Source organism: Chiloscyllium plagiosum, unplaced genomic scaffold (genome assembly GCF_037043375.1).
Source record: "Chiloscyllium plagiosum isolate Xiang-an unplaced genomic scaffold, Cpla_swu_hap1 HiC_scaffold_4, whole genome shotgun sequence".
In the NCBI taxonomy this organism is placed as follows: domain Eukaryota; kingdom Metazoa; phylum Chordata; class Chondrichthyes; order Orectolobiformes; family Hemiscylliidae; genus Chiloscyllium; species Chiloscyllium plagiosum.
This window is the reverse complement of record NW_028270142.1, coordinates 16,784,072-16,810,006: the sequence shown is the minus strand read 5'-3', so window position 1 is coordinate 16,810,006 and position 25,935 is coordinate 16,784,072. Positions and strand designations below refer to the sequence as shown.

The 25,935-nt window shown below is 39.7% G+C and overlaps 1 protein-coding gene across 1 annotated transcript in view; it reads right to left on the bottom strand.

The window, feature by feature from the left end:
• The window catches only part of LOC122549388 (uncharacterized), a 510,886-nt gene that overhangs the window by 196,630 nt on the left and 288,321 nt on the right, over positions 1-25,935 (bottom strand). The window contains exons 18-20 of the mRNA XM_087985979.1: positions 9,016-9,246; positions 5,763-5,885; positions 4,231-4,515 (exon numbers count right to left, since the gene is read on the bottom strand). Coding sequence (XP_087842105.1) covers positions 4,231-4,515; positions 5,763-5,885; positions 9,016-9,246 — 639 coding nt within the window. The remainder of the gene's footprint in view (positions 1-4,230; positions 4,516-5,762; positions 5,886-9,015; positions 9,247-25,935) is intronic.

The following is a 25,935-nucleotide window of genomic DNA, read 5'->3' as shown; positions in this document are numbered from 1 at the left end:
TAAAAAATCTTAGTGGCATCACATTTTTGGAGGAATTTCTGCCGTGAGACCTAGCGTGTTCCCTCATTATATCTTACCAACCTTGTGACTACCTTGCCCCGTTCCCTCTGTATGTGGGCTAGACCATGCAAGGACCAAAACAACAATGTGCTAAAGCTAAACTAGAAGTTGCATTCATTCTTAGATGAGGAAGGAAACCTCTCATCACAATCACAAATACAAAAAATGCAAGGAGAGACAGATTCTATTTTAGCTAACAACTTTATTGTGATTTAAAACATAAAGTTGTGATACTGGTTATTATTACAATGGAAACACTCAAAAATCAAAAATAGGTTATAAGCAAGCTTATAGAAATTTGCAGTTTATCTACAACTCTGAAGACACACCTGGTGTTGTGACAGCAGCCCAAATATTTCTCTCCCTGTCTGGTTATGCCAATAGCACCAAGGGTAATTGAAGGGTTATTACTCTGCTAGTATAACTCCTTAATATTAAACTTAACTCCTTGATTTTCTTTGCAGAAGCTAAAATCTACTCTTATCAATGTAATTATAATCACATCCAGCTTTTCTTCTGATAAAATTAGCCACTGCTAATCATTAAACATTGATATTTAGAAAAACTTAATTGCAAAAAAATAGAATTTGCTAGTATTCCTAATGTTTTTTTTTAAATGTCCTTTATCTCTTTTATCAGGTATATGATTCAATGTTATGTTACTGTAAAACCTCTTATGACAGTTGCCTCTTCTAAATATGAACAACATTTAATGGAGACACACTTTTTATGGCAGGAAGAATGAAAAAAAAGGCAGAACATTGCTTAAATAGAAAATGATTGCAAAATTCTGACGTGCAAAGTAATCTTGTATTCCAGCACAAGTTACAAAAAAAAATATGCAGATGCAGCATGTGATTAGGAAAGCTAATGGAATGCTATCTTTGATTACAAGAAAAATTGAACAACTAAGTAAAAATGTTTGATTCATTTTTACAGGCTATTGGTGAGAACACATCATGGATACTGTGTGAAGCCTTGGTCTTATATAAGATTAGATTAGATTACTTACAGTGTGGAAACAGGCCCTTCGGCCCAACAAGTCCACACCGACCCGCTGAAGCGCAAACCACCCATACCCCTACATTATCCCTTTAACCTAACACTACGGGCAATTTAGCATGGCCAATTCACCTGACCCGCACATCTTTGGACTGTGGGAGGAAACCGGAGCACCCGGAGGAAACCCACGCAGACACGGGGAGAATGTGCAAACTCCACACAGTCAGTCGCCTGAGTCGGGAATTGAACCCGGGTCTCTGGCGCTGTGAGGCAGCAGTGCTAACCACTGTGCCACCGTGCCGCATAAGGAAGGACAAAAATATATTGCAACCTGATTCAGAGAAGGCTAACGAGACTGAAACCTGGAATGAGTGCACTAGTTATCTTTTGAGTAGATATTGAAGAAACTAGGCTTGTTTCCACTGGAGGTCAGAAGTGGGGGAGGCAGTGTTATTGAACATTCTGTAGGTGAAGGTAGATAGATACTTGTTAGGCAGGGGAATCAAAGTTATTGAGGCAAATGGGAATGTGAAATTCAAAACACAAACATATCAACCATTATTTTATTGAGTGGCAAAGGGGAGCAGCCAAATGACCTACTTCAGCTCCTAATGCGTATCTTCATACAACATAGCAAAAACGTTTCTTAGTGATTTTTTTTAATGCCCTAAATCAAAATAGTAACAGCTATAATTTGGAATATAACAGATATCCAAATTCCTGTTTCAAGTTTAATATCCTGGTTCTTGCTCAAAATGATAAAATAAACTAAAATTTTGATTTGATTTGATTTATTGTCACATGTATCAAGGTACACACACACGTATGCACACACACATATAAGTCTATGGGGTGAATTCGCATTTGCAGATTTGTATTTACAGATACACTCTATTTTGTTGAAAAAGCATACAGTCTGTGGGTAGTCAGTCCATGTGACATTTTATAAACTCATACTTTGGAAGCAGAACTGGTCTAACTCAAGGTTGGGATACAGACAGACTAGATCGTCACATCTTTAATGCATTGTCTGAGCTGAGATGTCACCTTTTTTTAATACTGATAAAATCTTACATTGTCTAGGGACTGTAACGAAAGAAGTTCTGGGATTTACATCTTAATCAATTGAAATCTGCATCCCCATTCTAAATGATTAAAGATTTAACAGCAATCTAGGTTTGTTCAATACATTGCATCAGTTGTATGATACTTTGATCTTTTACTATAAATTCTGCGTCCTACTATCCCGCACTACTAGTTACCTGATGAAGGAGCAGTGCTCCGAAAGCTTGTACTTTCAAATAAACCTGTTGGACTATAACCTGGTGTTGGAGAAAGTGAGGACTGCAGATTCCGGAGATCAGAGTCAAAAGTGCAATGCTGGAAAGACACAGCCGGTCAGGCAGCATTCGAGGAGCAGGTGAGTCAACATTTCAAGCATAAGCTCTTCATCAGAAAGGAACGGGTGGCCCAAGAGGCCTGAGAGATAATGGGAGGGGGTTGGGGCTGGGGGAAGGTAGCTGAGATTCCGATAGGTAGATGAAGGTGGGGGTAAAGGTAGATGATAGGTCGGAGAGGAGGGTGGAGCGGATAGGTGGGAAGGAAGAAGGACAGATAGGACAGTTCAAGTGGGTGGTGCTGAGTTGGAGGGTTGGATCTGGGATAAGGTGGGGGGAGGGGAAATGAGGAAACTGGTGAAATCCACATTGATCTCGTATGGTTGCAGGGTCCCAAGGTGGAAGACGAGGCATTTTTCCTCCAGGCATTGGGTGGCTAGAGTTTGGTGGTGGAGGACGCCCAGGATGTACATGTCCTTGATGGAATGGGAGGGGGAGTTAAAGTGTTCAGCGAAAGGGCAGTGAGGTTGTTTAGTGCCTGCATCCCAGAGATGTTCTCTTAAACGTTCCACAAGTTGGCATTTTACTGGTGAAATCCACATTTTTGTGTTGTGTGACTTTAATGTTTAGCTGAGCACTGAAATTGAATTTGAATTGAGTGTATGGTCTGTTCTTGAAATAGTTGATCCCACAATTATCATGCAAGTCAAACTTCTTCCATACTGAGTTTAGAGATGGAAAAAGAAATGAATGTTTCAGAAGCCAAGAAAAAGATGCAAAAAATGTTCAAAATGGAAATTTTGGTGATGGTAGAATAGTCAATCAACTGAATTTTTACTATTTCTTTAGTTTAATTCCGATAACTTCATATCTGGGCATTTCTACTTTGTGGTTCGCAAAAAAAAAGAAGTGTTTCAGGAATTCTACCTTCAGTTATAATGTCTAGGATCAACCAGAATTATTTTGAAAGGGTATAAAAAGGTGGTAATTAGTCATGTAAACTGCAGTCCTCATCAGTCAGTCTCTCAAAATGAGCATGGCATATGGCAGACTTTATGATTTGTGTATCTATAGGTGACACAGGAGACCAGTTTTGGAGCCAAAGTGTTTGGGCATGGAAGACAAGAGATACCCTGAGGAAAAAAGGTTCTAAAGTCAGGGTTTGGCTCTCTCCCTTTCTTATTGCATCAGTAGCACAGTGGTAATAACTGTCATCAGGAAAGAAAAATGCAAATTAGAAATAAGCATCTATGGTGATAAAACAATTGATAAACCTGCATTTTGATAAATCCAGCCAAATTTCAACAGCATTAGATCAAACTTTAGGTTCCATTTATTTTTCCAGAGTTAGTCAATTTCATTATTTTCACCATAACTGTCAGATAGATCAAAATTTCAAAGTGATTATTTGGTAAAGCTTTAGGTTTTAATAAAACTTCAAGAGAAAAATAAGGAGCCACAGTTTGAGTAATTGATTAAAATGATGTCCCGAACAGCACATGAAAAACGAAATGCTAGTACACTTAGATTTGGTGACTAAATTGCCCACTTTAAATCAAGTTAATTCATTCTAACTTCTAAAAGCAACAAAGTTATATTGTTCTTCAAATTATATGCTTTATTTCCTTAGTGTGAAGTCTTAGAAAAATCAAAAACATATAATTTCTTTACATGTCCTCTATACCAGTCTCTGCAATTTCAGCAGATCAACAAAAAGCACAAGTGAAGCATGTGCTGACCTTTCACCAAAGTTAAAATGTCTATCTGCAGATACCACGAGGGGATTTACATCAAGCATCTAACAATTTTCATTATCGAATGTGAAACAAACCTGATTCTTTTGGTTGCAAACTCTCTGTGAATCTGTAAGATCATTTTCAAGTTGGGTAATCTGTTGCTGCAGTTGTACAAGTTCTAGTTTATGCTTATGTTCAGAAGCTGCTCCACTCAGTTGAAGGGTTTGCAAAGTCTTTTCAAGACTTTCCACTTCATCTATATAGCTCTGTCGCTGATCAGAAGATTTTGCTATCTCTGTTCTGAGTTTGAACACGGTTTGCTCATATTTTTCAACTTCACTGATTTTTTCATTGCAAACATTTTTCACAGTTTCAAGTTCCTAGTAACCCCAAAACAAAATATGAAAAGTAGCATGGAATACTAGCCATCCAATCAAGATCTATACAGTGCATTTAATTTCTGAGTAAATTCCTGCAAGGTATGAGAAATAGTACATGACAGTTAAATATAAAAATATAATCAACTATGGTCATTAATTAGGTTGCACATTTTTAGCAAACATTTCACAGGTTTAATTAGCAGAATGATGATTATGTCAAACCAGTTACAGATTCATATAGTCAATGTTTGATCCTGCTGGTTTTCCATTCCGACTAAATTTCTCTACTGTTTCAGAAGTTTCAGATTTTAGGTGGAAGAATAGTCTTTTCCATGACTCACTCAGCTTAAGCTGAATTCATAAGAATATGAGCCAGCTAATTTAAATATTTTTCTGTTGTGCCAGAGATGAAGCATGTCAGGAGTGCTCGCAGCCAGAAATCTGGGCATCAAACAATTGGAGAGCTAACTGCTTATGCTTTCTGAATATTGGGATGGGAGTTAACAAAGGCAAGTTGGCCAAAGAAGGCAAGGATCACCCTATCATTTAAAAAATGAAGTAATTGTGTCAAATTAATGCTAATTTACACAACATTTTATGCTTTTGGTCTAAAACTATTTAGGTCTAGCTTGAAACTATTCAGTCATTTCATTTAGGACCTTTTCAGAGACAAGGAGAAAGAATTTCAACACGACATTGCAATGGCCTTATTAGATTAAATGTCCTAGGTGAAGTTCAATATGTGGAGAATCTTAAAATATCAAACAAGAAGAAAAACGTAGCTTCAAACAAACAAAATTTTATATTTGATTGAGAGTTAGCTATATATTTATATGTTACTAGCAATAATATCAGCTTAGTTAGTCATATTAAGTGTAACAGCCTTCATTCTTCAAATTACTTTACAAAATGGGAAATATATAAAATTCAGATACATAGCAGTGGTCTAACAGGTATTTTTTGTTTAGAAACTACATAAACATTCTTTATGCATTAAATTTAGAATGCAAGTGACAAGAAGTCGCTTGCAGTTCAAACATTAATGGGAGAAGGCAAGAGTAAATTAAAAAAAAACACTTTGTTTCCTGAGGAAGGATCACTTAACCTGAAACATTAACTCTGATTTCTCTCCACAAATGCTACCAGACATGCTGAGCTCTTCCAGCAGTTTCTTTTTTTAATGACTTTGTTTACTGTGTTCTTTAAACAGCTCTGATTATTATGCAGATATTTAATACAAAGCTGACCTTCTGTAAATATTCCATTTGTCTAGTCTGCACATTATACTCCTCATTGGAATGACCGTGGTTGATTTGATACTGTGTTAAGTCTGATTGGAGTTGTTGTATTGTGTCCTTTTGATCTGTAATCTAAATAATAACATGTTAAAACGAAGTACAATATATCACTTACTATAAGGAAAATTTTGGGGAAACATTTCCAAATTAGAATTTGTGGTTAAATCATACTGATACATGCCACACCTATTTTCAATCACACCTTTCCACCATACTTAAAAGAAAAACCGTTCATCTCTCCATTCATTCCAGAGATACTAAAAGAACATTTATAACTGGATAATTGCTCCAAATATAATTATGATGCTTTGTTTAAATGAAATACTGCAATTCTTCATATCTATTACTATTGCAAGACTCTCCCCCCAGAATTGACTGAATGATTTCTATTGACATTATTTTAACAATACAACTTAGCAAAGTTATGCTCCATTTGATCCTTCTTTTTCATTAATGAATTTAATTTGGTTCAAGGTCCAGGCCTTTCTCTTTAATATATTATGAGGTCATCATTTTAAAAATTCCCTTACAGTGATACAACTAGATTTGATGGTCACTATTTTTATTTAATTAATACATTTGAAACAAAGCATGGATTAAACATTTTACTACACCTGCATAAAATGATCACTTGTTTTATTTAAGCCAATCCATTTGATTCGATAAGTTTGGATCCACCGTAATAAGAGTTAGTAACAAGGGGCAAAGATTTAAGAAATTTGATTTTAAAAATCCAATGACATGATCATAATTGATCTGTACTAATCTGTAAACAATCGAGGGAGTGATTGGCCAGCAACTGGCAGCCAGGAGTTCTTCATCATTATTCCTAGTGTGGGTCAAAGGTCCATTGTCAACCAATCAACTTACTTAGAAACAAGAATATACTGCTTTAGAATTTGGGAGTTGCATGTACTCTTATCACATGTTGCTGTTGTAACTACAGAATTGTTGGCTATCAGATTAGTCAGTAGGCATCTGAGGTGAGACTTTCACTCAAGTGAATCTTTGAAAAAGATTCAAAGTCATGCCTATTAATGCTTCTTTTCTATGTCTCAGACAACTATTGGAATAAGAAGTATGGTTAGCTGCAGCAGCACAATTTCAAAACCTTGTAGTTTGTAGTGACAGCTGCTGTCATTACAATTCAACTGCCAGAATAGAATACAATAGCAGAGAATCACTACTGTGTGGAAACAGGCCCTTCGGCCCAACAAGTCCACAGTGACCTTCTGAAGAGTAACCCACAAGACCCATTCCCCCTACCCTATATTTACCCATGACTAAATCACCTAGCCTCCACATCCCTGAACAGTATAGGTAATTTAGCATTGCCAATTCACCTAACCTTCACAACTTTGGACTGTGGGAGGAAACCAGAGCACCTGGATGAAACCCATGCAGACACAGTGAGAATGTGCAAACTGCACACAGTCTCCAGAGGCTGGAATCAACCCTAGTTCCCTGGCATTGTGAGGCAGCAGTGCTAACCACTCAGCCACTGTGTAGCCCTCTCGTGCTGTTCCAAAACCCAAAGTCATTCTTTCAGCTTTCTCTTGTGTATATATTTTGAGCAGGATGTCAAAAGTTCTGGTTAGGCAGTGCCCTCAAATACAGTCCTAAAGGGCCTCATGCATTTTGGTGGATGGCTCCATTCTCCAAAAGGGTGCAGATCTTGAAGAGTGTGAAACACTAGACTGGCATATTCCAATGGAGGGGGAAGAAGTGGAAGAGGAGGAGATGTGTTCAGAACCGAATGGCGGTGGAGGGAAGTGGCTGGGGTTGGGGCTACAGCTGGCTCAGGAGTTGAATATCTTCTCAAGATACTGGGAATGCCAAGGAAAATATTCTCCTGGCACGATTCATCTGAACACTTCATGTTCAGCAGGACTGGTTGCTCTCTTTGAGTTTCCTAGAAGAACACATCCGAGTAGATGCACATGGACTGCAGTGGTTCAAGAAGGCAGGCCAACTTCTCAAGGTCAACTTGAGTCAGGAATGAATGCTGGCCAGCAGTGACACCATATCCCACAGATAAATTAATGAAAAACTTTGAATAAATTAACACCAATGCATAGTGCACATCAATCCAGTGACTTCAGGATCTCCATTCAAAAAGCACCGCTTGCCTTCACATATCTTCCCATTAAAGAACACAAGGTTACATATCTGGGATCACAACTCACTGTTTCAAGTATTACTAATAATTTGAAATATGCACAATCACAAATGCAACTAGGCTAAGTAAAGCACTGAGTGATGTGACTGTTGTGGCAAATCTTTAATGGTTCTATGCGGTTCTCTGCTTAAGGATTCAGATGGACTGAAAGCAGTCTATTTATATAAGTCTACATGTGATTGAGATGCAAGTGGCAGTTTTCATCGCTATGAATTCCAAAATAAAAGATCCAACATTTTTCTGACAACTGTTATCAGGACTATATTTCCCTGTTCTTTCCTTCCTGCTTTCCTTGAAAGTGGAGTTATATTTGTTAACTTACAATCTGTTGAGATGTCACAGAATTTAGGGAATTTTGAAAAATCATGATCAGCTTTCTATATTTTAATGTTGCCAGCCTGGCCAAAACTAGGTTGCTGGCTACTTAAAGATCCTCACTGGGAATTGGTACATTTTTAAAATAGCCAAATTGAGTCCCAGTGTGGCGATAGAACCTTCAAAACTATTTCTAACTTGACTACCTGCATGAAAAGGGCAGAAGTTGTTGCTTTCCTGCTCAACCAAGCTATAGGGAGAAGGGGTGAAGCTGGAAGAGGTGGTCCTGAAAACACAAAGAAGAACTTAGAGGTCAAATTCTGTCACTCAACTTTAGTTCCAACCTGGTGCGTAGCTGACACTTTCTAACAGTTTCATAGAGCTGACTGATTTGGGGCAAGATCAGGACTAAGTGTTTAAATATTGCCCAAGTTGCACATTGCAAAGGCCAGGTCAGTTTATGGTCCATCTAACCCTACACATGCCCAGTTTAAAATATAGCCTTATAAATCAACAGCATGTAATGTTTCAGATATTAGATGCCAAATAATTCACAATGGGAAATGTCACTAGTGGTCCATTTAGGTAGATATTGACATTGAACATTTCATCCTTAACTACTCACAATTGAATGTCTTTTTTTTACAGAACCTTCAGTAAGTTTTATTTCAGGTTGCAACACAAATTGATCAATTTAAATATATTAACCTCTCTTTGCATTTTCTGGACCTCATCTTTTAAAATGTCGATCAATTGTTCACACTGAGCACTGTGATCTTTGTTTTTATGTAAGTTCTGTTGACTTGCATTCAACTCGTCTGACAGTTGATCAATCATTTCTTCACAAGTTTCAATTTGGCTACATTTTTCTTCATATCGATGTCGCAAGGTCACCATTTCATCTTTTAAATTATGGACTGAATCATTCAGCTCAAACATCTGTCAATATCAAATTCAGAGAATAAACAATTTAATTTTGAAAGCATTAATTATTTATGAGACTGTTGCATCATCTTTATTGTCTTATAATTATTTCCAGAAAAGAACATCTCCAAAATCCCCTCCAAGTCACATCGTACGCTGACTTACACATATAGTCTCCAGACCACAATGCCAGTCTTCAGCCAATTTGATTCATTCAACATGATATCAAGAAATGGTTGGACGTAAAGCATTGGATTCTGCAAAGACACTGAGTCCTGACAATATTCTGGCAGTAGTCACAGAGTTTGCAACAGACCTTTCAGCCCAACCAGTTCATGCCAAACATAATTACAAACTAAACTAGTCCCAACTGTCCACTCCTGGCTCAAATTCCTCCAAACCTTTCCCATTCATGTACTTACCCAGATGTCTTTTAAACATTGTAATTGTAGCCACATCCACCACTTTCTCAGGAAGTTTAGTCCTCACACGAACTACCCTCATGTCCTTTTTAAATCTTTCTCCTCTCATCTTAAAAATGTGATGCCTGGACTTGAACTCCCCCATCCTAGGGAAAAGACAACTACCATTACCTCTATCTATACCAATCGACATATGTGTTCCAGAACTTTCTATGCCCTCATTAAGCTGTTCCAGTACCATGACAATATTGGTCAATGTGAAAAATTACCATGTGAAATATTGGCCCTGCTCACAAAAAGCAGGACAAATCCAACTCTGCTAATTATCGCCCCAGATGACTCTCCACATTAGTAAAGTTAAGGTGCCATCAACAGTTCTATCAAGCTGCACGTGCTTAAGAACAACCTGCCACTGCCACTTGTGGATTCAGAGAGGGGCAGTCAATTCCTGACCTCATTACAGCCTTGATTCCAATATGGACAAATGAGCTGAATTCCAGAGGTGAGGTGAGAATGATAGCCCTTGACATCAAGGCCACATTTAACCAAGCATGGCATCAAGGAGCCCTAGCAAAACTGAAATCAATGGGGAAAAAAAAGGAGAAAGTCTCTGCTGGTTAGAGTTAGACTTGACAAAAAGAAAGGCAGTTATGGTTGGTGGAGGTCAGCCCTCTCAATACAGGATATCTCTCAAGGAATTGCTTAGGGGAGTATCCTTGGCCCATCTTTAACTTCTTCATCAATGATGTTTCCTTCATCATAAAGTCAGAAGTGGGAACATTAATTGAAGTTTACAGAATGATCAGCAGTATTTGCGACTCCTCAGATAATGATGCAGCCCATATCCAGTTGCAGCAAGGCCCTGTACAATGTTCAGTTGTGTGCTGGCAAGTAGCAAGTAACATTTATATCACACAAGTACCAGACAATGGCTATCTCCAATAAGAGAGGATATAATTATCACTCCTTGATATTCAAAAGCACACCAACAGTGAAATGTCTTCCCCTCCCTGACCATCATCAACATATCAACATTCCTGGAGGTTACCACTCACCAGAAACTCATCTGGGCTAGTCACAAATACTATGGTTATAAAAGCAGGTCAAAGGCTAGGAATCCAATGACAAGCAATTAATCTATGACTCCCCAGAGGCTTTCCAACATCGACAAGGCACAATTCAGAAATATGATGGAATACTGTCCACTCGCCTGGATGGGTGCAGCTCTAACAACGCTCAAGAAGCTTGACATCACCCAGGACAAAGCTGCCTGCTTGTATGGTGTCACAAACACAAACATTCACTTAATTCATCACCAATGCTCAGTACACACTATTGCTACTATCTACAAGAAGCACCGTAGAAATTCACCAAAGATCTTTAGACATCACTTTGCAAATCCACAACTGCTTTAGTCTAGAAGGACAAAGGTAACAAATGCACAGAAACACCATCACTTGCAAGTTCTGCTCCAAGTCACTCATCATCTTGATGTGGAAATACATTGCTGTTCCTTCAGGATCGCTAGTTTATAATCCCACAATTGCCTCTCTGATTGCGTTGTGGGTGTACCTACATAAAAATGATTACAGATCTTCGAGATGACAGCTTGTCACCACCTTCTCAGGGCAACTAGGGATAGACAATAAATTCTGGCCCAGCCAGAAACACCCACATCCCATGAATAAATAAAAAAAGGCATGACGGTACAGAGATTGAATGATGTTGTTCCAGAGTGGCCAAAATGATGACCGTAGTACTGAGCTGAGAGTTAACATATTGGTTTAAGCATTAGAAGAAGTACTCAGTTACAGACCTGAAACCGGTGACAGTTCCTTTGCATTTCTAAACAAAGGGCCTAACATCTCCACATACTTCTTTTACTAAATATGTTGTGCAAAAATAAATGGTCCTCCTGTAGAATGTGGGAGGTAAGGGTCACCAGTAGTGACCCTGCTGACTGCATCTGTGGGAAGTGCACACAACTTCAGCTCCCCGAAAACCATGTTAGGGAACTGGAGCTGGAGCTGGATGAACTTTGTATCATTCAGGAGGTGGAAGGGGTTATTGAGAGGAGTTACAGGGAAGTAGTCACACCTCAGATATAAGAAGGTGGTTACTGTCAGGGGACGGAAAGGGAACTGGCAGACAGTGTAGGGGACCCTGTGACCGTTTCCCTCAATAACAAGTATACTATTCTGGATACTGTTGGGGGCATGACTCACCAAGGGTAAGCCATGGGGTACAGGTCTCTGGAACAGAGTCTGTCCCTGTTGCTCAGAAGGGAAGGGGAAAGAGGAGCAGAACATTAGTCATTAGGGGCTCCATAGTTAGGGGGACAGATAGGAGGTTCTGTGGGAACTAGAGAGATTCATGGTTGGTGTGTTGCCTCCTAGCTGCTTGGGTCCGTGTTGTCTCTGATCGTGTTTTTGGGATTCTTAAGGGGGAGAGGGAGCAGCCCCAAGTCATGGTCCACACAGGCACCAATGACATAGATAGGAAGAGGGATGGAGACTTAAAGCAGAAATTCAGAGAGATAGGGTGGAAGCTTAGAGCTAGAACAAACAGAGTTGTTATCTCTGGTTTGTTGCCCAAGTCACGTGCCAGCGAGGCGAGGAATAGGGAGAGAGAGGAGTTGATCACGTGGCTACAGGAATGGTGCAGTAGAGAGAGTTTTGGATTGCTGGATAATTGGGGCTTTTTCTGGGGTAGGTGGGACCTATACAAATAGGATTGTCTTCACCTGAACCAGAGGGGTACCAATATCCTGGGGGGGATATTTACTAATGCTTTTCAGGTTGGTTTAGACTAATTCAGCAGGGGGATGGGAGGGCAAATTGTAGGTCGAGTATATGGGAAGATGAGAGTAGCGAAGTCAGAACTAAGATTTCAAGATCGCAAGAAGGCACCCGCAGGCAAGAAGTTGGTTTGAAGTGTGCCTAATTCAATGCCAGGAACATCTGGAATAAGGCGGGTGAACTTGCAGCATGGGTTAGTACCTGGGATTTCAATGTATTGGCCATTTCAACAACATGGGTAGAGCAGGGACAGGAATGGTTATTGCAGGTTCCAGGATTTAGATGTTTCAGTATGAACAGAGAAAATGGTAAAAGAGGGGGGATGGTTTGGCACTGTTAGTCAAGGACAGTATGACAGTTGCAGAAAGGACGTTTGAGCAGTCAACTACTGAGGTAGTATGGGCTGAGATTAGAAATAGGAAAAGAGAGGTTACCCTGTTGGGAGTTTTCTATTGGCCTCTAAATAGTTCCAGAGATGTAGAGGACAGGATAGCAAACATGATCCTCGATAGAAGCGAGAGTGACAGGGTAGTTGTTATGGGGGATTTTAAATTTCCAAATATTGACTGGGAATACTACAGTTCAACTACCTTCGTAAACCACAGCTCCCGCGCTCGGCAACTTCCTCCCTGCCTGACCGGTACATACTGATGGGTCAATTTTTTTATCTAATGTGTGCAGGAGGGTTTCCTGACACAGTATATAGACAAGTCAACAAGTGGCGAGGCCACATTAGATTTAGTACTGGATAATGAACCTGGCCAGGTGTTAGAATTGGAAGTAGGTGAGCACTTTGGTGACAGTGACCACAATTCGGTTATGTTTATTTTAATGATGGAAAGGGGTAGATATATACCTCGGGGCAAGAGTTATAGCTGGGGGAAAGGCAATTATGACATGATTAGGCAAGATTTAGGATGCATAGGATTGGGAAGGAAAATGCAGGGGATGGGCACAATTGCAATGTAGAGCTTATTCAAGGACTAGCTAATGCAGGTCTTTAATAAGTATGCACCGGTCAGGCAGCGAGGAAGTTGCTGAGTTAGAATGAGATGTGATGGCTCAGTTAGGGCACTTGAGACTTACAAGTTAGCCATGAAACACATAAAGAGAGAGCTAAGAAGAGACAGAAGGGACGTGAGAAGTCATAGGCGGATAGAATCACGAAAAACCCTAAGGCTTTCTATAGCTATATCAGGAATAAAAGAATGATTAGGGTAAGATTAGGTCCAATCAAGCATAGTGGTGGGAAGGTGTGCTTGGAGTCAGAGGAAATTGGGGAAGCGTGAAATAAATACTTTTTGTCAGTATTCTCAATAGATAAACACAGAATACCAGCTTAATGTTCCAAGATACAAATGCTAAAGGAAGGATAGAAGGGGAGGCAAGAGAGGAGGGGGAGTGGCATTTTTGATAAGGGATAGCATTACAGCTGTATTGAGGGAGGATATTCCTGGATATACATTCAGGAAAGTTATTTGGGTAGAACTGAGAAATAAGAAAGGGATGATCACTTTATTGGGATTGTATTATAGACCCCCTAATAGTCAAAGGAAAATTGAGAAACAAACTTGTAAGGAGATCTCAGCTATCTGTAAGAATAATAGGGTAGTTATAGTAAGGGATTTTAACTTTCCAAACATCGACAGGGACTGTGTTAGATGGCGAGGAATTTCTTAAGTGCGTACTCGTCAATTTTCTGATTCAGTATGTGGATGTACCTAATAGAGAAGGTGCAAAACTTGACCTACACTTGGGAAATAAGGCAGGGCAGGTGACTGAGGTGTCAGTGCGGGAGCACTTTGGGGCCAGCGACCATAATTCTATTCGCTTTAAAATAGTGATGGAAAAGGATAGACCAGATCTAAGATTTGAAGTTCTAAATTGGAGAAAGGCCAATTTTGACAGTATTTGGCAAGAACTTTCGAAAGCTGATTGGAGCAGATGTTCACAGGTAAAGGGACAGCTAGAAAAGAGGAAGCCTTCAGAAATGAGATAACAAGAATCCAGAGAAATATATTCCTGTCAGGGTGAAAGGGAAGGCTGGTAGGAAAAGGGAATGCCGGGTGACTAAAGAAATTGAGGTGAAAATGTGTTGCTGGAAAAGCGCAGCAGGTCAGGCAGCATCCAAGGAGCAGGAGAATCGACGTTTCGGGCATGAGCCCTTCTTGATGGAAAATATAGACTGTAGGTTAATAGATGGTGACATCTTGCAAAATATCCAGATTTCAAAGGAGGAGGTGCTGGATGTCTTGAAACGGTTAAAGGTGGATAAATCCCCAGGACCTGATCAGGTGTACCCGAGAACTCTATGGGAAGTTAGAAAAATGATTGCTGGGCCTCTTGCTGAGATATTTGTATCATCGATAGTCACAGGTGAGGTGCCGGAAGACTGGCGGTTGGCAAACGTGGTGCCACTGTTTAAGAAGGGCAGTAAAGACAAGCCAGGGAACTATAGACCAGTGAGCCTGACCTCAGTGGTGGGCAAGTTGTTGGAGGGAATCCTGAGGGACAGGATGTGCATGTATTTGGAAAGGCAAGGACTGATTAGGGATAGTCAACATGGCTTTGTGCGTGGGAAATCATGTCTCACAAACTTGATTGAGTTTTTTGAAGAATTAACAAAGAAGATTAATGAGAGCAGTGCAGTAGATGTGAACTATATGGACTTCAGTAAGGTGTTCGACTTACTCCCCCCATGGGAGACTGATTAGCAAGGTTAGATCTCATGGAATACAAGGAGAACTAGCCATTTGGAGACAAAGGTAGAAGACAGAGGGTGGTGGTGGAGGGTTGTTTTTCAGACTGGAGGCCTGTGACCAGTGGAGTGCCACAAGGATCAGCGCTGGGTCCTCTACTTTTTGTCATTTACATAAATGATTTGGATGCAAGAATAAGAGGTACAGTTAGTAAGTTTGCAGATGACACCAAAATTGGAGGTGTAGTGGACAGCGAAGAGGGTTACCTCAGATTACAACAGGATCTGGACCAGACGGGCCAATGGACTGAGAAGTGGCAGATGGAGTTTAATTTAGATAAATGCGAGGTGCTGCATTTTGGGAAAGCAAATCTTAGCAGGACTTATACACTTAATGGTAAGGTCCTCAGGAGTGTTGCTGAACAAAGGAACCTTGGAGTGCAGGTTCATAGCTCCTTGAAAGTGGAGTCGCAGGTAGATAGGATAGTGAAGAAGGCGTTAGTGAAGAGTATTGAGTACAGGAGTTGGGAGGTCATGTTGTGGCTGTACAGGACATTGGTTAGGCCACTGTTGGAAAATTGCATGCAATTCTGGTCTCCTTTCTGTTGGAAAGATGTTGTGAAACTTGAAAGGGTTCAGAAAAGATTTACAAGGATGTTGCCAGGGTTGGAGGATTTGAGCTATCGGGAGAGGCTGAACAGGCTGGGGCTGTTTTCCCTGGAGCGTCGGAGGCTGAGGGGTGACCTTATAGAGGTTTACAAAATCATGAGGGGCATGGATAGGATAAATAGACAAAGTCTTTTCCCTGGGGTTGGGGAGTCCAGAACGAGAGGGCATAGGTTTAGGGTGAGGGGAAAGATATAAAAGAGACCTAAGGGGCAACATTTTCACGCGGAGGGTGGTACATGTATGGAATGAGCTGCCAGAGGATGTGGTGGAGGCTGGTACAATTGCAACATTTAAGAGGCATTTGGATGGGTATATGAATAGGAAGAGTTTGGAGGGATATGGGCCGGGTGCTGGCAGGTGGAACTAGATTGGGTTGGGATATCTGGTCGGCATGGACAGGTTGGACCGAAGGGTCTGTTTCCATGCTGTACATCTCTATGACTCTATGACTGAGATAAAAGCTACTAGACTAGATGGGATTGAGGTGCATATGGAGGAGGTGTTAGTAATTCTGGAAAGTGTAAAAATAGCTAAGTCCCCTGGGCTGGATGGGATTTATTGAAGAATTCTCTGGGAAGTCAGGGAGGCGATGGCCGAGTCTTTGGTTCTGATCTTTATGTCATAATTGTCTACAAGAATAGTGCCAGAAGACTGGAGTATTGCAAATGTTGTTCCCTTGTTCAAAAAGTGGAGTAGAGACAACCCTGGAAATTATAGACCTGCGAGCCTTACTTCGGTTGTGGGTAAAGTGTTGGAAAGGGTTAAAAGAGATATGATTTATAATCATCTAGAAAGGATTCAGATGATTAGGGATAGTCAACACAGTTTTGCGAAGCATAGGTTGTGCTTCACAAACCTTATTACGTTCTTTGAGAAGGTGACCAAACAGGTGGATGAGGGTAAGACAGTTGATGTGGTGTATATGGACTTCAGTAAAGTGTTTGATAATGTTCCCTACGGTAGGCTATTGCACAAAGTACGGAGATATGGGATTGAGGGTGATTTTTGCAGTTTGGATCAGAAATTGGCTAGCTGAAAAGAAAGAGGGTGGTGATTGATGGGAAATATTCATCCTGGATTTCAGTTACTAGTGGGGTACTGCAAGGATCTGTTTTGGGCCCACTGCTGTTTTTAATTTTTATAAATGACCTGGACGAGGGCATAGAAGGTTGGGTTAGTAAATTTGTGAACGACACTAATTGTGAGTTGAGTTGTGGATAGTGCAGAAAGATGTTGTAGGTTACAGAGGGACAGAGAAAAGCTGCAGAGCTGGGCTGAGAGGTGGCAAATAAGTTTAATGCAGAAAAGTGTGAGGTGATTCACTTTGGAAGGAGCAACAGGAATGCTGAGTACTGGCTAATAATAAGATTCTTGGTAGTGTAGATGAGCAGAGGGATCTCGGTGTCCATGTACGTAGATCCCTGAAAGTTGCCTCCCAGGTTGATCAGGTAGTTAAGAAGGATTACGGTGTGTTAGCTTTTATCAGTAGAGGGATTGAGTTTCAGAACTATGAGGTCATGCTGCAGCTGGTGAGGCCATATTTGCAGTATTGTGTACAGTTCTGGAGCATTATGGTATTTGGAAGCTTTGGAAAGGATTCAGAGGAGATTTACTAGGATGTTGCCTGGTATGGAGGGAAGCTCTTACGAGGAAAGGCTGAAGGACTTGAGGCTGTTTTCGTTAGAGAGAAGGTTGAGAAGTGACTTAATTGAGACTTATAAGATAATCAGAGGATTAGATAGGGTGGACACTGAGAGCCTTTTTCCTCAGATGATGATGGCTGCACAAGGGGGCATATCTTTAAATTTAGGGATGATAGATATAGGACAGACGTCAGAGGTAGTTTTTTTTACTCAGAGAGTGGTAAGGGTTTGGAATGCACAGCCTGCAACAGTAGTAGACTTACCAACTTTAAGGGCATTTAAATGGTCATTGGATAGACACATGGACAAAAATGGAATAGTATAGGCTAGATGGGCTTCAGATTGGTTTCACAGGTCGCACATCATCGGGGGCCAAAGGGCCTGTACTGGTTTTAATGTTCTATTTCTATGTTCAATATGCCACCATGTTCCAACGCTTCTGTCTCCATCACTCTGATCAATCTGTTAAGGCTACCCATGGCTGAAGTTAACATTAAATGACTAAAAAAATGGTTTTCAGTTGACATAAAATGGCTGAGGAAGATTTTTAGCTGAAACAGCAGCTTGTCTTATTTGATATTTAAAGTTAAACATAAGCTTGAGCCATTTCAGCATTTGTAGAAGGAGCATATCCAAGGCAATGAGGTTAAAATAACACAGAAAAGGGTCTTGTGAAATGGATACAATGGACTCTATTGAAGCAGAAGCAAACATACCTTGGTAAGAAACATTCTTGACAAATGCTGATAGAAACCTCTGTACCAGACTGTTTGAAACTTTGGTCCTGATCATTTGGATAGAAAGACATCAGTTAAGACAACCGCCTCCCCCCCCCCCCCCCTCCCAAATAATTGGAGCCACAGGCTACATATAATAGAGTGAGTTTTAAGTATACAGGCATTAAGGGATTTAAGTGCATTCCCATGGATACTCAGTTTAAGGTAGAGAAGTCCATTTGCATTTAGCAGGGACTTCTGAATAAATGGTGCAGGAGCTGAAGCCTGGAATGTGATATAATGAGATGTATTGCGAGATAAGGATAAGTGATAAGGAGATCTGGAAAATATCTTGAGATCATGGGATGACCTGGAACAGTCCATCAACTGATCACACATTCACATGACTAATCTAATTGAACGTATATATAAGCAATTCATAATAAAATTGATTTGTATTAGCCAAAAAGTGTACTTTTACCTTTGTTCAGTAGAAAAACTTTGGGTCCCGCACAGGTTTTCTTCCCCTTGTATAAAATAATAAAGCCCTTTGACAAGAAAGTGCACCTGAGTCTTGAGTGATTTTTTTAGTCATTCTGTTTCACACGTCTTCTCTGTTCCCCCAATCCCCTGTTCTTCTTTCAAGATCTTTTCACATCAACAGGTTTGATTTAAAGGAGACCAGGAAGCCGATGTGAATAGGCTGGTCAAACAAGTGTATGTTAAAGGAGAATTCAAAGCAAGTGTTTATGGATTGGAAGGAATTCTTGAGGTTACTGGGGGAAACAGGAAGAAAAGCTGAACAAGAGGCTGGATTCAGAGAATATGAAAGTTTAGGAAGGTGAAGTAGTGGCGTAACTTACACATTAGAAGTTTGAAATTTGAGATGTTAGAAAATAAGCTTCTGTCTCAATCTCAGCCAGAAACAAATTTAACAGATGCTTATAATGTAAGGGACAAGATAGACAGAGCAGAGTTTGAGAATAAGCAAAGGTCATAAAGGATGATGCCTTAATATTAATTAAGTCAGGAGATTACAAAGAATAAATGGAAGTTTCAGTGGTAATAGGCAATTTTGCACATTTTTCTTAATTGTGTTGATTAGAGATTAACATCAATGCTCTCAAGAAAATCAGGTACCACAGAAATAAGTCACATTTACATTGCAACTTTGCCAAAAGTTTGAATGCAGCAGGAATGGGTGGGCAAGGTGTATGCAAAATGACTGATTTTAAAGCAGGCTGTCCTACAATGACTAGTCTAAACAAATAGCGACTTGAGTTTCAGTGAAGGTACATTAAACATGATGAGGATGTTGCTCAGTGCCTGCCTGCCGTTAATTTGACACGTCAAGGTCTCAACACAAAGGGGTAATAGGAATCGGACCAGAATGACAAGAAAGTGTTAAAATTGGGTCGGAAGGCGGTGGGCTACCTACCCATCATATTTTACGTATTCCCCCTCCCTTGATAAAACCATGGCCTATGGGAACCATAAAATCTAGCCTGCGGAAAATATTCCTGGGAATAAAATGAATAAATCAACTTATATAAAGGTGCATTTAAGTGTTAATGCATCATAAATCAAGCCCCACTATTCCTGGAGTCATACAACATGTTAATCTTTTTGTAAATTACACACAATACCCCAATTTACCTGACTTTCAGACCAAAGCTGATAGACAGGATGGACCAGATTTCTGTACTGAACATGAATTATTATTTCTTACAAGTAAATATATGATAGCTGCAGATAAACATAACCATTGGCTTATCGCACTTTTAATGAAAACACGAATCCCTTTATAAACTCCCCCTTGCACACAAACCAAGAACCAAACTCAGACATATATTTTACAAGTCCTTCGAAAGACTTCACATACTTCCTGATGTGAGATGTACAAATTTGGATACAGTATTTCAGTTGAGACAGAAGGAGTGTTTATTAAGGTTCATCGTAATATGCTTGCTTTTGTTCTGTATTTATAAAGCTCAAAATCCAAAATGCCTTTGCAGTGATTTCGTAAATCTGCTCTGCCAGTTTTAAACACATCCACTTCCAGGTTTTTTTGTTCCTGCAGTCCCTTTTATTTTAAATTGCCTTTCCTTATACATCCTTCCAAAACACATTTATCTTCAATAAATCTTGTTCATCCATTCCATAAGCCTCTTCAAGTCTACTTTCCTCACAGTTTACAAAGCTCCCATGTTTTTCACCATTGGCAAATATTGAAATTGTGTACTCAATTCTCATTCATTAATATCAGAAGCAAGCAGGCTGTCTTCACGTGATTCCTGGTCACGAGGGGACCATGGCATATAAGTGACCAAGAGATAAGGCCACCACATCAGGCAGAGCACTGGGTGGTTTCCTGGAGTTTATTCGACATGTTACTGCCGATTTTGTTATTTCATGCTCGCATTGTTAAATATACACAAATGACTCCATGCATGTGAGCTTCCATTCTTCAGTGGCACTGTCTCTATGCTACACTTGAGATTTTGTATGCATTGCTTCCCAGTCAGGTCAAGGTAATTCCTCAATGGCCGATTACAGTGTAATGGTAGGTAGTAAACCTTGGCACTGAATTTCATTTTGTTTAATTATTGCTCAAATTCAATTGCATCTCATTGAATATAAAACCTCCCATGAACCAAAGATGTAAAAATGACAGGGTTGTGGGACTCCCCTTGTGCTGGGGCTTAGATGGGACAGAGTTTGTTAGATATATCAGGAGGGATTCTTGAAACAAATGTAGATAATCCAGTGAGAGAACAGGCCATATTAGATCTTGTGTTATGGGAATGAGCCACATCAACTACTCAAAGTTTCAATAGGGAGTATTTTGAAAACAGTGATCATAATTCTGCAAGTTTTAAAATTGTTATGGGAAAGACTAAGACTAATCCTCAGGTGAAAGTGTTAAACTGGGGCAAGGCTAATTACGGCAGTGTTAGGCAGGAACTGGAAATATTGGAGGTGAGGCATTTTGGAAAGTCAAGTGTAAGAGGTGGGGAAAGTATAAGGAGTATTGCTATATAGAAGGATCTTGGGCTGGCAACCTATGCGGATAAAGTGGTAAGGAGGCATCGGCATGCTTGCCTTCATCAGTCAGGCCACTGACTATAGAAGTTAGCAAGTCATGTTGCAGCTGTATAAGACTTTGGTCAGGCCACATTTGGAGCACTGTATGTAGTTCTAGGCACCACATTTAAAGGAAGGATGTGGAGTCTTTGCAGAGGATGTAAAAGAGCTTTATCAGGATGTTGCCTGGATTGAAGTGTCTCAGATATGAGAAGAAGTTGGACAAATTTGAGTTGTTTTCACTAATGCACTGAAAGCTGAGAGGGTGACTGTTTGTTATTTATATCAATGACTTGGATGAGAATGTACAAGGTTGATTAGAGAGTTTGCAGATGATATTAAAATAGGCAATATTGTGTACGGTGAGGAAGGTTATCAAAAAGTGCAGCAGGACCTTGATTAGCCAGGGAAATGGACCAAGAAATGGCAAATGGAGTTTAATATAGATAACTGTGATGTCTTGCATTTTGGAAAGTCAAATCATGGTAGGAGTTTCATAGTAAATGGTAGGGCCTTAAGGACTGGAGTTGAACAGAAGGACCTTGGAGGTCATGTTCTCTGAAAGTGGAGTCACAGATAGACAGGTGAAGAAGGTTTTGGCACACTGGCCTTCATCAGTCAGGTCATTGAATATAGGAGTTGGGAAGTTATGTTGCAGTTGTACATGACGCTAGTGAGGCCGCACTTAGAGTATTATGTTAAGTTTTGGTCACCTTGCGAGAGGAAGAATGTTATTAAACTGGAAAGAGTGCAGAAGAAATTTACAAGGATATTGCCAGAACTCATTTGTCTGAGTTATAGGGAGAGGATGGACTAGCTAGGACTTTTTCCTCGGAGCATAGGAGACTGAGGAGGGACATTATAGAAGTGTATAAAATCATGAGAGGCATGGATTGAGTCTTTGTTCCAAGACTGGGGAATCGAAGACTAGAGTTTAAGGTTAGAGGGGAAAGAATAAAAGAGAACCTGAGCAGCAACTTTTTACACAGAGAGTAGTACACATGTGGAATAAGCTGCCAGTGGAAGTGGTTGAAAAAGGTACATTAACAACATTTAAAAGGCATTTGGATAAATACACGGATAGAAAAGGTTTAGAATGATATGGAAGGGAACAATATGAATTGTAGGGAAATGGGGTTAGCATACATGGACATTTTGATCGGCATGGACCAGTTTGGGCCAAAGGGCTTGTCTCCATGCTATAGGACTCGTAAATCGATAACTCTATGACCTGGTAAAAGTATGTAAAATAATGAGATACATAGATAAGGTGAATAGAAATGGTCTCTTTCCCAAGTTGGAAATATCAAATACTAGGGGGGATAGGTTTAAGGTGACAATGGGAAAGTTTAAAGGTGATGTGTGAGAAAAGCTTTTGTTTATACAGATGGTGGTCGTTGCCCAGAACTTGCTGCCAGGAGAGGTGGTAGAAGCAGAAATGATAGCAAAGTTTAAAAGGCATTTAGACAGATACATGAACAGGCAGAGAATAGTGGGATACAGATCATATGCAGGCAGATGGCATTGGTTTAGAATACCATCATGGTCGGCACAGACATGGTGGGCCAAAGGGCCTGTTCCTGTGCTGTACTGTTCTATGTTGTAACCAGTTAAATCAGGCTATATTTTAAAATGCAAGTCCAAAATAAATTTACATTTAAAATTATTTTGAAACAAAAAAAACCCAAACAACTGAAGATGCTGGAAATGAGAGACAAATCAGAAATTGCTGGAAAAACTCAACATGTTTGGCAGCAGAGGTGCAGAGAAAATGGGGTTAATGTTTTGGTTCCAGTGACTCTTCTTCAGAACTAGGATCTGCGGAGTTTTTTCAGCAATTTCTGATTATCTTTAAATTTATTTCTAGTTATCTTTATGAATGGCAACCTGGTACAGTTTTGTTTAATACTTCAAGTGAAAATGGATTCACTAACAAACTGTTTTAAATAGGTTCGCCACTGATAAGTATCATGATTCTAATTATTTTAGCATGCCTTTACAAACGCAATACAGAATAATTTGCAAGTTTCATTTGCGCAAGTAAGTTGGTTTTTAGATAAATATATTTAAATATTTTAAAATGTTTAAACATTGTCTATGAATGACCCATGTATCAAAATAATCATAATTTTAGGAGCTTCTCTGAAGGCCAGGCAGAATTAGAGGAGGATCATCAGAATGATTACTTTAATCTGTGGCATGGCCAATTATTTCAGAGAATGGGATGGGGAAGGTTGCTTTAATTATCATTTTCAACCAGTGCAAAAGTTTGGGGATACTTGCACTGTTCACCCTTTAGGCTTGAAAATTCTCAATCTTTTACACTACATAGGTTATGAGAAAGTGAGGACTGCAGATGCTGGAGATCAGAGTCAAAACGTGTGGTGCTGGAAAAGCACAGCCGGTCAGGCGGCATCAGAAGGGCAGGAGAGTATAAGCCTTTCATCAGGAATGTGGGGGAGGCCCAAGGGGGCTGAGAGATTTATCAGATAAATCTCTATTTAGTGCCTTGAATAACAGAATCATAATTTATTTGCTTTTGTAGTTAATTCCCCTCTCAATAAACAATAACATTCTATTAGCTTTTCTAGTCATTGCTATTTCAGCATACTAATCTTTGTCATTCATCAACTGGGATACCCAGATCGCTCATCATTTACATAATGTTTCTTTTTGATTCTTCCTACCAAAATGGACAAAGTTCTCACATTATATTCTGTGCCAGTTCTTCGCTGACTCACTTTACATACCCATATTCCTGTTACCTAAGAGTGGTCTAAGAATTCTCTTGATTTCAAACATGACTTAAAGGTACACTGTTGTCTGCTGAAAGAAGTTTCCAAAATGTTTAAATTCAAAATGTATGTTACTACCCCCTCCTCCCCTCCACCTCTCCCCATCATCAGATTCCCACACATCTAAGAGTAACCCAGAAACTCAGTGATTGCGTGGTTCTTTAAAACCTCAAAAAACAGGACAACAGGAAATTTAAATGATAGGCATTATTATTTCAATCACATTAATTTTACTTGCCTGATGCAAATATATACCACTTGAAAAAGAATAAAGACTTTTTTCTATCTTTTTACCTGTTCTATAGCACCCTGCAAACTGTCACAAACCTGTATTATAGACAAGATAATCAGTTCCAGTAATTTTGTGCTTTCATGTCCATCAAGTCTGCATAATAACTCAAAAAAGGAACTCATTAAAAAGTGAAATGCATGTGAAAATATGCTGCCCATGACCTATTAGCAACGCAATGCTCAAAAATCTAATTCTTAAACAAAAAAAAAATTTAAACATTAAAACAATTGCAACATAATAGCATAGATGTGGTTAGAAAAAGGTTTCTTGGACTGCTGGGAATTTCATCAGGTCAAACGTATCTCTTTTCCTCTGAAAATTCAATTTTGCTATGCGTGGCAAAGTTAAGGCAGATATCTTCGAATGAATTAATGCTAACAAAAAATGTTATACGGACAAAATTAAAGCACCCACAAGACTATTCCTGTAAATTCATATTAAAAAACTGACATGATAACATAAGACCTCGAGTTTCTACCTCTATCAGTGGCACAATCAATAACACAATCTGGAGAAACACCTCAGATACTTTCTCACTAAAGCTGCAAGAATCCTCTTAGGAATAAAGAAAACAGCAACAATAATTTGTCGTGTTACAGTAGCTTTAATGCAATAAACCATCCCAAGTCACTTCACAGGAACATTATAAAGCAAAATTTGACACTGAGCCACATACGAAGATATTAGGTTAAATGGCCAAATGTTTTATCTTCTTTATTCACTCATGAGATGTGGGCATCTTTGGCAAGGTCAGCATTTATAGCCCATCCCTAACTGCCCAGATGGCAGTTAAGAATTAAGGCATTGAAGATGTAGTTTCAAAGGAGTGTCTTGAAGGATGAGAGGTTCAGACAGGAAGGGAGAGGAGGAGAGAGAGAGACAGACAGAGAGAAAGATTTTAGGGAAAATTTAGGGAATGGATACTAGATAAATAGAGTCAAGGAAGTATGAGATGGGTCTTGGAGAGAGTATGAGGAGAGATTGGAGAGAAACTAGTAAACTTTATGGGTTTAGGGATAGGGGTAGGCAGCACCTCAGATTAGGTTTGGCCCAGTGGTGTAGGATAAGGGACAGAAGTTGCAATGACAGCTGATCAGATTGTCTGAATGACAAATAAGTGCATGAACACGTCAGTCTTTTTGTTAGATATCAAGATGGAGGATGCAAAGATAGGGTTTAAGAAGGCAGTTTACAGCAAGGAAAAGAAGCTGGTTATTATTGTTCCTTGATGATTCTGCCACAGCACTTTATGTTATTAGCCAATATGGTGGTGTGTAACTAAAAAAATTGTACGTGGAGATGAGGGTTCAACTGCAGGAATGATCATGGTGTCCACAGGGTCAATAACATCAAAGGAGGAGCTGAAGGTCTGTTTGAGTAGATCTACAATTTGAGAACCATTATTGTGAATGGTGGATCAAAGTCTTGATTGTTGATATTTTTCCAGGGAAGGAAATAGAGCTGGGATGCTGAGAAAGATGTGTTCGGAGGGTGGAAATAATGACAGCACTAGAGAAGGCAAGATCATCAAAATGTCCTATATGTAGGCTGGGGAGTTTACCTGAAAGAAAATGTCAAGGGAAGATA